The sequence below is a fragment of the Dicentrarchus labrax genome, unplaced genomic scaffold (assembly GCF_905237075.1).
Source record: "Dicentrarchus labrax unplaced genomic scaffold, dlabrax2021, whole genome shotgun sequence".
Lineage (NCBI taxonomy): Eukaryota > Metazoa > Chordata > Actinopteri > Moronidae > Dicentrarchus > Dicentrarchus labrax.
Genome location: NW_026136721.1, coordinates 18,975,831 through 18,991,015, shown reverse-complemented (window position 1 = coordinate 18,991,015; position 15,185 = coordinate 18,975,831). Strand labels below are relative to the sequence as shown.

The window sequence follows — 15,185 nt, the reverse complement described above, 5'->3', positions numbered from 1 at the left end:
AAACCAGAATGATTTCCCAAATCTTCTTCAGATGTGTTGTTTTGTCCTACCAACAGTCCAAAAACCAAAGATATTAAGTTCACTATCATATACAACAAAGTAAAACAGCAAACATTAAAAAGAAAGAAATATTGAATCGTTCATCAAAACATTTGCTGGTTAATTTTCGGTCGATCTATTAATTGACTAATTGTTGCAGCTCTAAATTTGTCTGATTAGTTGTTTTCTTTTTTTTAAATGAAAATTAGTGGCTACATTTCTGATAGTATCTAAAACATAATGCAATCTTAAAAAGTGCTAATCTGATGTGATTTGCATATAAATTGTCTTGTTGAGTAAACTCCACACTATCAGTCCAGTGTTAGATGAGAGCACTCGATTGATTTCTCACATTTAAATCTCACGACTGTGTGGGTTTGTAGTTTTAATGATTGCAGATATGAATACCTTCACCTGTTCTTTGTGCTCCTCTGTTTTCACCAAACCTGTTTCATCTTTCTAACACACAACATCAATGTTTGACTCTTCTGTGATGTTCTGGTGTATGTTAAGAACCAGGGTTATTAGAAGCAGGGGGTTTCTGAGAAAGAGCCTGCATACTCACTCAGTCTTCCCTGAATAAATAGATCTTAAAAAATGTAGCTGCTTCATAAATGCTAAATATTCCACTTGAGGCCCAATTGGATTCAGTTCAAACTATCACTGGAAAGGTTGCATTTGTGGTCTCTCTACTCAGCAGAATCAAAGCAGTTTTTGTTAGCTCCTCCCACAGCATGAAGGCCTTTTTATGTGAGTTGGCCTGAGGATGATTGACAGCTGTTGGAAATCCTCAGTGACTCAGCAGGGCAGGGATTGGAGAATGATTGATAGGCGTCTGCTCCACTCACTATACTTGTCTGTAACAGATAGTGATTGACAGATGGCCAGCTGAGCTGAGGGTCCTCCCCCTGCTGGTGTGAATGCCTCCCAGTGTTTATTCTGTAGAGAATAGAGCAGTGGAGAAGCTGTTTGTTCCTTTCCGTTGCTTCCTTTTATCTCTCTGTTCCAGGAAAGGTTCAGTGGTTATGGATATGGAGCCACTTCACCCTGGACAGACTGTTTACATTCCCACCTGGGGATGTTTGTCATTTAAACATCTTCCTCTGTCTACTGCGGTCTCTTTATGATTGATCCAGCCGTTGCTTGTGCTCTCTAAACATTTACAGGCTCCCTGGGTTTAAGCCAGTTTACATTCAGATGACTTCTTACCTGTAGTTGTGTAGAGCTAAAACTAATACTTTTACTATTGATTAAAATGTCTTCTCAGAGGCTTTCAGAGGCAATATATAAATTACAAATGCCCCATGTCCCAGAGCCCATGGTGATCTCTTTAAATGTCTTGTTTTGGCTAACCAGAAGCCCAAAATATATAATATATCACACATTTTTCTTTAAAGAATATCGAAATGATTAACTGATTATGAATATAGTTGTGTTTCAGTCTTCTAATCAACTCACCTACTTGTGTTTCTGTTTCATAGTCTATTTCTGTGTCATATGTATCTGTTACAGAGCCAGGCCAATATAGTGGCCAGTATTTTTGCATCCAGTATTGATATTTATGTTGGTGGGTAAGTACAAAGAAATTGCAGCACAGAAATTAAGCTATGTTTTGAGATAGAGCATGAGTCCACTCTTAAACTTGGAAACACAACTTGAAAACTCAGGAAAAAGCTAGCATGTTTAGTAAGTTGTAAAGTAGACTCTAGTTTGTGCAGGCGTTGGTCAACTGACATAAATTAATAGAGAAGTAATTGTTCCAGTTTGTTAGTAGAGATCCAGTGAATGGGTACTTCTACTCCTTCTAGTTTTAGGGAAACTAAATAGACTGGCTTCTGTCCACCAGACCAGACCAAGGTCCCAGTAGACAGTAGAATAGTATAGATATAGATAGTACAGTGTTTTTAATGGATGCCATCTCATGTTTCCCAACCATAATTTCCACAATAATATCTGATCAGTGTGCATACTTGAAGACGAATCAGCATCTTGGGGCAGCTCATTTGATTGCTGTAGATGAAAAGTTTTTTGTTTTGTTTTACGAGGCCCAGGTGAGTTTGGGATCATTCAAAACTTGTGTGTGCCTGACCTAAGATAATCAGTAACCTAGGATTTTTGTGCTTTAGAGCAGAATGTATAGTCCTGTCCCCCCCTGGTCTGACTGATTGATTGCAGTCAAACTGTCGTCTGAAACACACAGGCAGCAGATTCCAAACTATTTAATCTTATTTTACCAGAACATTTACGCTGATGTTGAAAAAATCCGATAAATATTTCCTCTAAAATATTAATATCTGTAGTGGCTTTGTTTGTGAGTGAGCAATAATCAAAATCAAGAACTCCGCCCAAGATTTGCATAACCAAGCAGCAGCTTCCTGACACATGAGGCTGAAAACATGTCAGGAGAGAGAGGGAAAGAGGTTTTGAAACAAACCCTCCACATTTTCTCTTGAAGCACATCAAACTAAATAAATGATTTGGACACAAGTGTGTGTGTTAACACTTCAGCCCCGTTTTCATTTGTTATAAGAATTCATAAGTGGTGTGTAAGATGGATGTGTTTGGCAATCATGTTTGTCCTGTCACTATAAAGTTGGATGCAGCTCAAAGAGTACAGTTTCCTCCACAACTGCCAAACTGTCAGGTTCATACAGACCTGAACTGAAGAGGTGAAGTGGCCAATAGGTGGGGAAAACAATGGCTGTCCGGTTGAGCCAAGTTTATGTATCAAGATCCAGCTGCCATAACAGAAGAAGGGATATTCTTAAATTCAGTCCAAAAGCACCTCGTGTTTTTCTGTGTAAGGGTGGAGGTGGCGAGGCTAAAGGTTAAAGTTGGAGGTTAATGTGGAAACCGAAAAAAAAGAGATACACTAGTGGTTCTGCTTTAAAACAAGAGGAAGGCGGGGAGAAGGAGGAGGCCAAGACGAGTGGAGAACAACTGGGGATTTTTAGTCGAGATGAAGATGGAGAGTGTTGGATATGAAGGCAAAGGAAGTAGAGAGTGAAGAAAGGAGGACAGAGGGAGAAGGGAGAAGGGAGGAGGGAGGTGATGTAGGAAGGTCTGGAGGTGGTAAACATGGTCCTGCCCTAATTCTCATGACTGTGTTTGTGTATGTGGGTGTGTTTGGGGAGGGTCAGGGCACCTTGTCCCAGTTTTAGCCATCTCTGCCATGTCTTTCTTCTATTGTATCCTTTTATATTTCTGCCTCCTCCTGCTTCTGATAACGTATCCTGTGTAGTGTCGAAACAATTAGATGATTAAATGTCTCCCTGTTCTTCTTCCCTGCCCTTTTTTTGGTGCATTGCCTGTTTTCTTGGTGCGTTACCACCAACAACTGTCACTCACACACAGAATAGGGTGATTTTAGAAAAACTCTGCCTCTTGTTTGTGGTGCTTTATGTGAAAAGCAACAGCTGAAAAGAGACTGGAGAAATACATGAAAATTGCTGTTTATTACTCTAAATGTATAGAAGATTCAGTCAGTAACCACTTTTATTTTGCGCTACACTTGGCTGGCTCAGTTGGTGCACATTGTAGTTGCAGTGTGGTTGCTGATTCATTGTTGTTCTCTGCCCCATTTCTATCTCCTTCCTTCTTTCTCTGCTTATTTGCCTGTTCTGTCTGCTTCAACCCTGTGACCCTCTCGGCTGTGCCTCATCCGTCTCTCTCCTCCCTCTCTTCCTGTCCCCATGCTGCTCTCTCTTTGTTTGCCTCGTCTGTCTTTCCCTCTCTTTCAGCCCCTCGCTAACCACTTCTCTCTGTCTTTTTCGTGAGCGTGACTAGACAAACTGGCCTTTCCTCTTGCCAATGTGTATTTTTTTTCCCACTCGCCGTTGCAGATGGTCCACTGGCTGATGATTGTCCACTTGTATTTGAGTATTATGGTGCTACTAGCAACAGACTTGTACTGTACCCGGAAAAATAATGTGTTCTTGAAAATGTTTTGATTACTTTTCATCTAGGGTCATTGGATTTTCCCAGCGCATAAAGGCCTGTGTTAAACCAACATTTCCTTTGAAGGAAACCGTAAATGTTTGGTTTTATTTCTCTCTTCCTCCTTGTCCACTCTATTCCCGTTCCCTCTACCTGCTTCTCTGCCACACAGTCAGTCAGTTTGACAAGGAAAAGAAAGGGAATTTCCCTGCAGGTTCATCTTTTCAGCAGAATAATACAAAGTGTCCCATGTGGCAGTGGAAGACCCCCTATAGGAAATGATGTGCAAGTTACTGTAAGTCCATTACAGAAACCGTGTGTGTGTGTGTGTGTGTGTGTGTGTGTGTGTGTGTGTGTGTGTGTGTGTGTGTGTGTGTGTGTGTGTGTGTGTGTGTGTGTGTGTGTGTGTGTGTGTGTGTGTGTGTGTGTGTGTGTGTGTGTGTGTGTGTGTGTGTGTGTGTGTGTGTGTGTGTGTGTGTGTGTGTGTGTGTGTGTGTGTGTGAAAACTACATGCAGCTTCTAACATGACATACAGTCAGTGTGTGCATGTGTTTTCCTAAGCACCAATATGGCCTTTTATTGCCTCTGCCAGTGCTGCTAGGAAGGAACTTGTAAAAAAAGATCACACCATATATTTAGTCAGCATGTCGAGCCTATGTGTGTATCTGTTTTTGACTTGCGTATTTTAATGATATGTTGAAGTTAAAGGGGAACTCCACCAATTTTACACATGGAAGTCTGAATACAGGTCTTGGGGAGAACTCCTGCTTATGAGGAAAAAAAATGTAAAGCCTTTTGTGGCTCCAGAGGGAGTGGCTGCGTTAGCCGCTACTAGCATCCAAAGTAACTGTCCTTGGCACCTTTCAGGTAGTGTAGGTTAGGGGAGAATGCATGTAGGTAATTTTAAGTAAGTTATAGCATGTACTGCTGTTACCATATGCTTGGGTCTAAAACAGCAACATAATTCATCATCTCATTTGTTACTGGAAGTAATTCATTTGCATGACTCTTTGCTGTAAAAAGAAATGCTACTAGAAGCATTTTTTTCTTCTTCCTCTATTATTAGCTGTGAGTTTTAACACGGCCAGAGCTCATCTGTCCTTCCTTCTTTCATTGTAGAACAACTACATGCAGTCACAGTTACAATGGCATTTTCACCTAGTGTCATACTCAACAGCACACACCAAAGTTGACTGGACTGACTGTACTGTAGCCATAAGAGTACACAGATCACACCCTCTACAATCACACAGGCTTCAGTCAGAAATGGGCTGAGCTCTGTGGCCTTCCTCCCCGAGAGACATGTCCTCATGTTTCACTGGAAAGTGAGAGGTAGGGGTGTGTGTTCATTAAAAGTGAGTATCTGTCCTCCTATTTTTGTCCATGTCATGTACACTTACACGACCACGCCTCACCATGACCTCTGCGTGGACACTATCTCTGTACTGAGCGGTCATTATCACTCAGTAGGAAAACTCCAGGCATTGTCCTCACAGTGGAGGACATGCTAATGCACACGCACACACACACACACACACACACACACACACACACACACACACACACACACAAAAACTGCACTTTAACCCATGTTCTGTCTTGTCCTTCTTCGTCCAGCCCTAGGCTCCCCTACACTGCTCACACAGTCTGATTGAATTAGCCTCGCTTGGCGCCGTTATCTATTGAATTAACTCGTCGTTACTTCCCTGGACACCGCTGCTGAATGTTCCTCCCTGGGCTAGTTCACTAACAAGCTGCATAGGATGAGTCATTTATGCCCGTTAGCTGTCGCCATCTTTGTAGTGTTACACTGGGTCAACAACTGAGGGATGAAGTTGAACGTTGTGTTGTATCAGCTGTAACTGCTGTGCTCAGTTCATTGACGAGAGTCAAGAAGAAGTGATGCCTGTTTCTTTGTATGACGTGACGATTCATCTGCTGTAGCTAAATGCATATGTGTGTCAGAACACATTCTATCAACATCTGCTGCTGTTAACACTAACACTGTGTCTGAAGTGACAGGAGTTCCCACATGTTCCCACCAACTCAACAAATGACACATCCTGAAGGGTGGTGGACTGAACCGACTGTGACTGGACAACCAGCTGCTTTGTTTGGACCAGAGAGGACCTGATGTTACAGCTTCAGAGTCTGTGTCAGGGATGATTGTAATTACTGATACATTTCTCTGTAAAAGTATGGTTTATCTTAAAAGCTAGGTGGAAGGTTTTGTAGAGGTAATAGTGCATTAAAGTACTGTTGCCACATAGCCCTATCAAAGCTTCAATGGATTTTAAAAAATATATTAAATGTGCTTTTATATCAAGGTTATGACTTAGGAACTGGGTATAATTCAAAAACATAGTGACAGCATCATTGTAACGAACTAAAAGGACTTTTTCTGTCACTGTGTTGAACCTACTGAACTGTACTGTCAATCTGTTTTTCTGTTTAAATTTGCAAAAGACTACATAGTCACAGTGTCCCTGACAATCTGAATATATTCTAACTAGAGGAGAGGAAGGGTATATTCATGGGAATGTAGCATATAGCTTTTAATCAAAGATAGCACCTAAATATTACCACAAGATTAAATGTCTACAGCCGTCTTTGTGGCTCTGAGGCTGTGTGTGAGCAATGCTTCGAGATAAATCCTAATGTCACCATGCTCACAATAACAATGCCAACATGCTGTTGCTAGGCAAGTGTAGTGTTTACCATGTTTGTTGTGTTAGTGTGGAAGCATGCTAACATTTGCTAATGACCAATAAACAGCTCAGGCTGATGAGAATATCATTATGATTTGAGGTTTATGACTAAATACCTGCAGAACTAAAGTAAATAACTAAAATGGAATTTAAATTTTGGTGGCGACAGAAGAATAATCAGGGGATCACCAAAGTCAGGAGGATTAATCCTCTTAAAAACATGAATATCTGCAAAAAATGTCATGGCAAATGAATCCCTTCAATAGTTGTCAGGACATTTCATTCAAAGTAATCGGCCAACAGTCAGACATTGAGAGCCATAATGCTAATAAGTTACCCAAATGATCATAAGCCGCCCAACCTGAGTTTTACCTGCCCAGTCAAATAAATAGTCACACAGTCTGGCAACACTGAACACCTGACATAGCCTGTACATTTAAGAATAGTAAAGAAAGTATCTTATTGGTAAATACTCTTTATCTTGTGGGGCATTACCTTTGGATCTCTGCTTAAAGTCAGAATGGTGATATGGATAAGAGGGTGTCAGTGGAGAGCAAGAACTCAAACAACCTCCTTTTCATTTGTGTTACAAAATCAGTTTACTATCTGACACTCAATCACTTGGCAGCAAGGCTACAGCTCAGCAGACACACAACAATCCACAGTTATACTGAAACACTCCAACCCCTTTTAACCAGCAGCGGTTACTCCCACTGCAAGCGGTGCTGTAAGCGTAAGCAAACATTTCATCAGCGTTTCTTAGAGTGGCAGGCGTGGATCACATGTACACTTTACACAGGGAGGTGGAGATGGTGGATGGAGACAGGGAGGATTAACTGTCGTATTAAAGAGAAATCTTGGTCGCAGTAAGCCTTCTCCTCCTCTTCATCTGGCTGTTGCTCTTGTATATGGATCGAGAGGGGGGTCACAGCCTCCGGGCATCTAAGACCAAAAAACAAGCAGTCAATCACATTGACAACCACCATGAAAGGTTCATCTTTGAGTCTCATACAGACAAGAGACTCTGCTGAAGCTCTTCTTCAAAGATTCTCAAAGATATTGAGGGTTGTGCCTCACAATGATGGCTGAAGGTATAAACTTTGTGAGTATTGTGAGATGTGACGGTACCATTTTTTCCTTCCAGATATCAATTCTGGTAGCTGAACTTTGGTTGATCCTTTTTTTAACAAGCGTATACAACTGTGCCTGTATGATTGCTATCATTGTGATATGGTCTGACTCAGGTTAAAGCCTTTGTCAAGATAGGACGGGTCATTACTTCTCTATCCTAGGGAGAAATATGGGACATTGCTGGGAAGTAGCAGGGTCCTGTTTCGGGGGGTAATACATTATCCTCTGTGGTCTCGGATCGGAGGAATATCGGAACAACTCTAATTGTTATCATTATTTGTTGGTATCCTTTTAGAGTATGTCAGCATTTTGAATATTTTCAGCCAGCAGTAGATCTGTAAAGAAACATTTCGAGGCAATAAGTAATGAGGATGAAGGCCTCAGTTACATACAATATTTGATTAATATTTGGAATTAATTTTGGTTTACAAATTTGATTCTAAATGAAAGTCATGAGTTTAATAAAAATAAAATAAACATAAATATCTTATGTCTTTTATTAATAGAATGAACAATTTGATGATAACACATCATTGTCCAAAGTGACTTTTCCCAACATGCATCATGAGCTCTTCCACCAGAGTCACTACCTCCCCAGGTACCAGCCATACGTCCTAGAAAATTCATAGCACTTTTTCCATATCAGGTTATTTGAAAGGCTAGCAGACTTGTGAGACAGTAAATTGACTGTTTTCAGCTGCAATTTCAATTCAATTGAATTTTATTTGTATAGCGCCAAATCAAAAAAAAGTTATCTCGGGACACTGGTCTAGACCGTACTCCTTAAAATTATTTACTGAGACCCGACAGTTCCCACCAGGAGCAAGCAGTTGAACTACAACACACATGCTAAATTAAATGCATTATGTATCAGGTTTCGTCACAGCTAGTAAAGAATGATTATCCATAATTCGTTGTAAAGCTTTATTATAGAGTAATATCTGCCATAGACTTACAGTATCGGTGCCTGTTTATAGTCAGTAAATTGTGCAAGTCTGCTAACTCTAAATTCACAGAACCTGTTTTCAGATTACAGGAAGTAAAACTCCTCGTCTTTGGCTGGTGTCACCTTCCTTTTCTTATCTAGGTATAACAGATCTACTGAGGAGTGCAAAGAGATGAGTCAGCTTCATGTGGAAAGACTAACAAACCACAAAATGACCACAAAATTAAAATTGTGCACTCAAATTCCCCTGCTATGACAAAAAACCCCATATACGTTACCACTAAACCGGACTATTTTTAAGTGTGCAGATGGTTTGTTTGTGTTGTGATCTGATGATTTTAAGATCTTGTGAGTTCAGCTACCTTGCAAGGTTAGACTATTTTCCCAGAGCTCAAAACCTGTCAGTGGTCACACTGTCAAAACTATTCTGCATCCTTTTCTTTGCAATAACCCAGTTTCCCAGGCATAAAAGTTTGACTGTCAAAGCAATCTTCAGAAATTCAATCCCACCCCTAATAAACACTGTTTAGAAAGTGAAGTTAAAAAATAGACAGCAGCAGATTAATTCATTAATCTCACATACCTTAAAACCCAGATTGCCACCAATATTTGATGTGTGACGTGCAATGCCCCTGTGAGATTACTGTTACTGTGCAGTGTAAAAGCCAAATTCTCCTTTGCTAGTTTAGAGGATATTGTTGGAGGCTAGCTTTAGGGCGCTAACTCCACGCACTGCTGCTTACATGGAGATGTTATCATAATTTCAGATGAGGCTCTGACCTTATCTCGTATTTCTACAGGGGAAGGGGAATCACCAGTAGGGGGTTTGTAGATGTGGAACCCAAAGGAAATAAGAGGTCAAGCAGGCAGCAGAAAAGTGTCCCAATCTTACTCCCTGGCCTTGATCCAATACTTAGAAAACGCATCCTTCCCTGGTTTTCCACCCTCAAGATTAAATCACCGATCCAAGTGAGAGCAAAAACGAAAAAAAAAGCTGTTACGAATTACTTCAAGCCAGATTTGATTAGCACATAAGCAGCTGAGGAAGAGTTGACATCATAAAGGTTTACTGCCACAGATCCAGGAGTGAATTACAAAAACTTTGAGAAGGCGCGTGTGTTCTTGATGTATAGAGTCTCTGTCCCTCTTTTCTCTGTCTCGCTCTCCACTGACAGCAGCAAAATCGCAGAGGAAACAGGAAAGGCCTGAGCAGCTTGGTGTCGGGACGGATATCCTCTTTTGGAGGCGTTCCCCCTCCCTCCCTCACTTAACTCTCCCTCTCTTTATCTCTTTTTATCGTTTATTTTCGCCCCAAACCCATTTTGCTCTCGGTGTGGCATTAACTGTTTGGCTGAGCTCGGGAGTGTACCGAAGATTTCTGTTCCTCGTGTTTCTTTGGGTCATCACATCTGAGCGAACTATGTGTTGGCATGGTGATGAGGAGGATGAGGACAGCTCAGAGGTGAAGCGTTGTTGGCTTGTTTGTTTGATTTGTGTGTTCTTGTGATAGTGGCTGTGATTTCTAGTGATTGACGCTCGCTCTCCTGCTGTGTTCCTGATTGTGTGTTTGGCTTGTTGAGTCTCCAGATCTCACTCTGTTGTAGCTCTGCTAGAAGTGATTTTTGAAAAAGACACAGGAAATGAGTGGAAACTTAAGCAGGAGTGGAGCTCAGTTGTTTACTGGTGTTAAAAAGCGTACTAATGTTTGTGGCATTTCTCACCCAGTAGAGAAGGACGGGTTCATGAGAAAAGGCTGAAAGAGGACAATGGCTAGCACAGGTCATGGGACAGATTTGTAGTTCACTTTGATGTTTGTGTATAGTGTAGATTTTTAGCCAATTTGGCAGGCAGATTATCCTGAAAATGGCATTTCTAATGGAAGTGTAGTAACCCTAAAGCTCTTCTTGTAAGCAGGTTGGACATCGGAGAGTTGTTTTGAAATATTATAAACAATGGCTGAAACAAGATTTTTGTCATTCCTTACTGCTCCCCCTTCATCTCTTTCCCATCCTCCGGCTTCCTTTTCTAGCATTTTCATTTTTACTCAACTTTGCCGTTTTTTTCCCCCTCTACCCACCCACTATCATCTCTCCTTATCTATCTCTTTCCTCCCATTACTGCCTTATCCAGCTCATCATCTCTTCCTCTTCTGTCTACCTCACTCTCAACGCCTCCTCTCTCCAGGCTGACTGTGTTGTAAATTAAGCATTGTATTGTCATGACAAAGATTTTATTTTATTTTATTCACAACCACATTGCCTTACTTGTTTTTGTTTTTTTTCTTTCCGACCCTCCCTCTCCGTTCATCTGTCCAGAGTGACCCAGATGGGCTGTCGGTTCTGGAGCAGCTCGGTCTGGACCAGAACTCGGATTTCTCCGACTCCAGTGTGCAGCAGCTTCTGGACGAGCAGCGTGAAAGGATCCGCAGAGAGATTCGTAAGGAGCTGAAAATCAAGGAGGGAGCTGAGAACCTACGCAGGGCGACGACTGACAAGAGAAACGCTCAGCAGGTAAGCTACCAGTTCTCCTTAGATCCTTTTAAAAGCCTTCATCCACCAAAACTCCTCAGCTGTTTTGCTTGTCATTTTTTATTTTTTGTGGAATAAAACCTTTAATCAGGTTTCCAGCTGGTAAATGATTGGAAAACTTACACTTGTATATGCTGATTATGAGAAAGCATCTTCCATTGATGAGGTCATGGAAGCGCTCTGACTTTTAAGTTGAAAAGTATGAATTTTACTTCGCCACCACCCCAGGAAACCAGTTTAATGACTGCTGTCTGGAACAGTGACTGGTGATTCAGTCACATACCAGTTCACCGGAACTGGGTAGATTTGCTGGTATGTTAAGTTCTTATCCTGCTGGGACTTTCTGAAGGATCTGGCACTTTTTTAAAGCCTCATGTGACCAACGTCTTGACCTTTATTTACTCAGTAGTAGGCTCACTGAGCACACATTTCCACATTGTGAAGCAGGGCAGGAATGCCACACACGCTCACACATTTACTTCCTGGAGCTTCCCAGTACAGCTGCTTGGCACCAGTTGTTGGAAGTGAGCAGCAATACTCGAGTTTATGGTGTACTAGTTTTTGGTGGGATGAATGTTGATTTATTTTCCAGAAAAGGAACATGAGTGACAGCTCACTTTGCAACTCACATTTTTCCTGTTAACATGGGCACAACTGCATCTCTATAAAATGTGTTCAATTTACTTTAATTTTGTAAAGGAATTATTGTCGCTAAGAAGAATTTACTGAACACTTCCTGCAATCTGGAAAGTGAAATTTTAAGATGGAAGCAACAGCTCACTGAACATTGAAGGAGCATGACTAGAGATCATTATATTGGCAGTTCTGTTTTATTTAGTCTGACTGGTATGGTATGAGACTGCTTGCCTGCATTACGTCGGCATCATGTGCATCATCAAGATTAAGGACGGAAGTCCATATCAAAATAGCACACATTATAACTGATTTACTGTTATATAAAGTACAATATTGAGCATTAAATGTTGTGTAGAACTGGTTTAACTTATTCCCATGACATTCTTGTGTGTGTCGATGTCCATATGTTGTCCAAGTTTTATAATTTACTGCTGTTTTCACACAAAACCTACTGTATTTGTTCTTGTTTACAGGTGGACAGCCAGTTGCGGTCTTCTAACCGTAGACTGGACAATCTACATGCTCAGTTGCAAGAACTGGACGCTCACATTGTGGTGAAGGGAGGAGAGGAGAATAAAGGTATGCATGCGAAAAACCATCACCCCTGTTGTTCTACCTTGACCTTTGCTTCCTTTAGCCACGTTTCCATGGGAGCTTTCCCCAGGGACTCGGAACCTTTGGAGGACTAGGGTCTAAATTAAGTTCAGGGTACATTATTTTACCCCCCTGCATCAACATGGATGGACTCATCAACATGGATTTACTCATCAACATGGATTTACAGAAGAAAGCATACAACAGATGGACGTATGACATTGTTTGTTGTTGTATAGTCATGCACAAAAATGACGTGTAATAACAGCTGTCGTTCATAATTCAGCGGACTAATTAGCTGAACCTTCGCGGGTCTTTAGACTGGATGGAAACACAAACAACAAGGAACCTTTTAGCTCCTTGAAAAGTAGTCCCTGATGTAACCAAGAATGGACTTAATTTAACTACTGCAAAGTTTATCATTATATCATATTCTTATTCACAGTGACCGAACAAGCTATTATTTGAAAGCCAGTTTTAGTATGTCAACAACAAATCTCCTGATGCATTGATTTCAACAATGAATGTGTTCAGGTATTTTGGTGTTTTCAGATACAGATTTGTAGATAAATTACACTTACACTCTCTGCTTGAGTATGGAGTTTATATAATGTTTGAAATCATGGCAGATATAAAGCATACACACATTTCACTGTATACATTATAAACTTCCTTTATGGTGAATTTAATTCCTTTCTAACACATTCTTGTTAAATGACGTCTGAGTGGTGGAAAAAATATTTCCTGCTGATTTGTCCTTTCCTGCTGTATCTGAGTGGGACACGGTTTGGGGAAGCCAAAGTCTGTTGCCAGCTGGTAAATGCTGTGGTGGATCTCTAATCATTTGGACAACAGTGTCATCAGAAATGTTCCCATAATCCAGGATATCAACCCCATACATGCTGCTGCAGAAATTCAACAATATTACTTGACATTAAATTTCCCATAGAGTATTTTTACTTTAGGCCACACCATGTGAATCCCCGTCTTGTTCCTTTTTATATCCTCTCCAACCTTTTCCTTCTCTCCACAGATGAGTGTCCTCAGTCTCCTGGGGCAGAGAGTCGGACGTCAGCCCACAAGGAACGTATTGCTGCCCTGGAGAGACAGCTCAACATCGAACTCAAAGTCAAACAGGGAGTTGAAAACATGATCCCTGTCTACTCCAATGGATCCACAAAGGTACAAGACTTTAATCCACACACACACACACACACACACACACACACACACACACACACACACACTCACACTCACACACTCACACTCACACACACACACACACACACACACACTCTCACACACACACACTCACACGGCTCAACAGTACAATGTTGAGTGGTTAGATTGACAGCACACATACATTCAGATAATGTGATCCTCAACTATTCCTGAACACCAACAAAAATTCAGAAGTGTATAAATACAGTCAAACATTCACATAATAAACACAAGGGCGTTGTAGAAAGGATTTTGTAGGGTATGGTACACATTATACCCCTCCCCCAGCTGCTTTATAACTGACAGCGTGTGTCTGTATGCACCTTCATAATCCTTGCAATCTGCTGACTCAGATGATGATCTCCAAATGTGTAGGACCTGAGACACGCATTCCCTTATATACACACACCTCATCACTTGATTACTTTAAACCCCCTCCCCCCTTTTTTATGTTGCAGGTTTCACCTTGCCAGTCGACCTTGCTCTCATACCTCCACTTCCTTCTCTGTTTCATTGCTTAAACATCGTAAAATACAAATCTATCATCAATCAACATAAAGGAAAAAAAGATTAAGGATTCCTCTTTGTTGCTCCACTGGTATTGTGATATGTATCTTCCTGCTTCCTGTGTTGTGATTTGCTCCTTGCCTTGTCTCTGCACCAATCAGGATAAGAAGATGCTGCAGACGGCCCAGCAGATGCTGCAGGACAGTAAGACCAAAATTGACATAATCCGCATGCAAATCCGCAAGGCTGTGCAGGCCACCGAGCACAATGATGACACTCAGGGTAAGTCTGATTGGCTGGCTAATGAGTGAATATAAAGTACTTATGTTATAATGTGGACTCAGCAATGCTACACACTTCATGGTCATCGTGGTTGTGAACAAACAACTTCCATGTTCTAATAGGTTTTTGCTCAGAAATCAAAATGCTTTCCTAACCTTGGTGGCTGGTAAATTTTGGAAATGATAACATTTAAGTGTTTACATTATTTGGTCTAATGTCCAATATTTTGTTGCACTGTGAAAAGTTAGAGCTCTCTAGGTCGCTCTAAAAGTAGTGTCAGATGCAGTTAGCCAAAGTAAACATCTCATAACATAGAAAAAAAGCCCTGTACACTGTCTAAATACTAAATACTATATACACTATATATTGAACATAAAACCATGCAATGGACATAAAATGACATGTATCTACAAAAAATGCACGTTAATAATTTCGACCAACATGCTGTAATTATTCCTAGCTTGAGCATTTTTAGTTCACCTGTCAGAGGAAAGTGCTTCATGACAGTGGTCATCTGGCACTGGCATCTTTTTTCATCTCTCTGTCTTCATGAGATCTGCAGTCTTGCTTTCTATTTCTCTGCATGTTATACAGTCTGCCCCGAGCAGCAGCTGCAGACAGCAGACGCACAGTAGCACAAACAGATCAATAAAAAGC

General features: G+C 41.0%; 1 protein-coding gene across 3 annotated transcripts in view; it reads left to right on the top strand.

Annotated features, from left to right (window-relative positions):
• The window catches only part of pkn1a (protein kinase N1a), a 51,278-nt gene that overhangs the window by 19,183 nt on the left and 16,910 nt on the right, over positions 1 to 15,185 (top strand). For 2 of the 3 annotated variants that reach the window (XM_051384384.1, XM_051384381.1), the window contains exons 1-5: positions 10,081 to 10,222; positions 11,076 to 11,270; positions 12,398 to 12,503; positions 13,552 to 13,700; positions 14,408 to 14,528. In XM_051384384.1, coding sequence (XP_051240344.1) covers positions 10,181 to 10,222; positions 11,076 to 11,270; positions 12,398 to 12,503; positions 13,552 to 13,700; positions 14,408 to 14,528 — 613 coding nt within the window. In that variant the 5' untranslated portion in view covers positions 10,081 to 10,180. Of the gene's footprint in view, positions 1 to 10,080; positions 10,223 to 11,075; positions 11,271 to 12,397; positions 12,504 to 13,551; positions 13,701 to 14,407; positions 14,529 to 15,185 lie in introns of those variants that run through there. The other variant, XM_051384383.1, reaches the window with a different exon arrangement.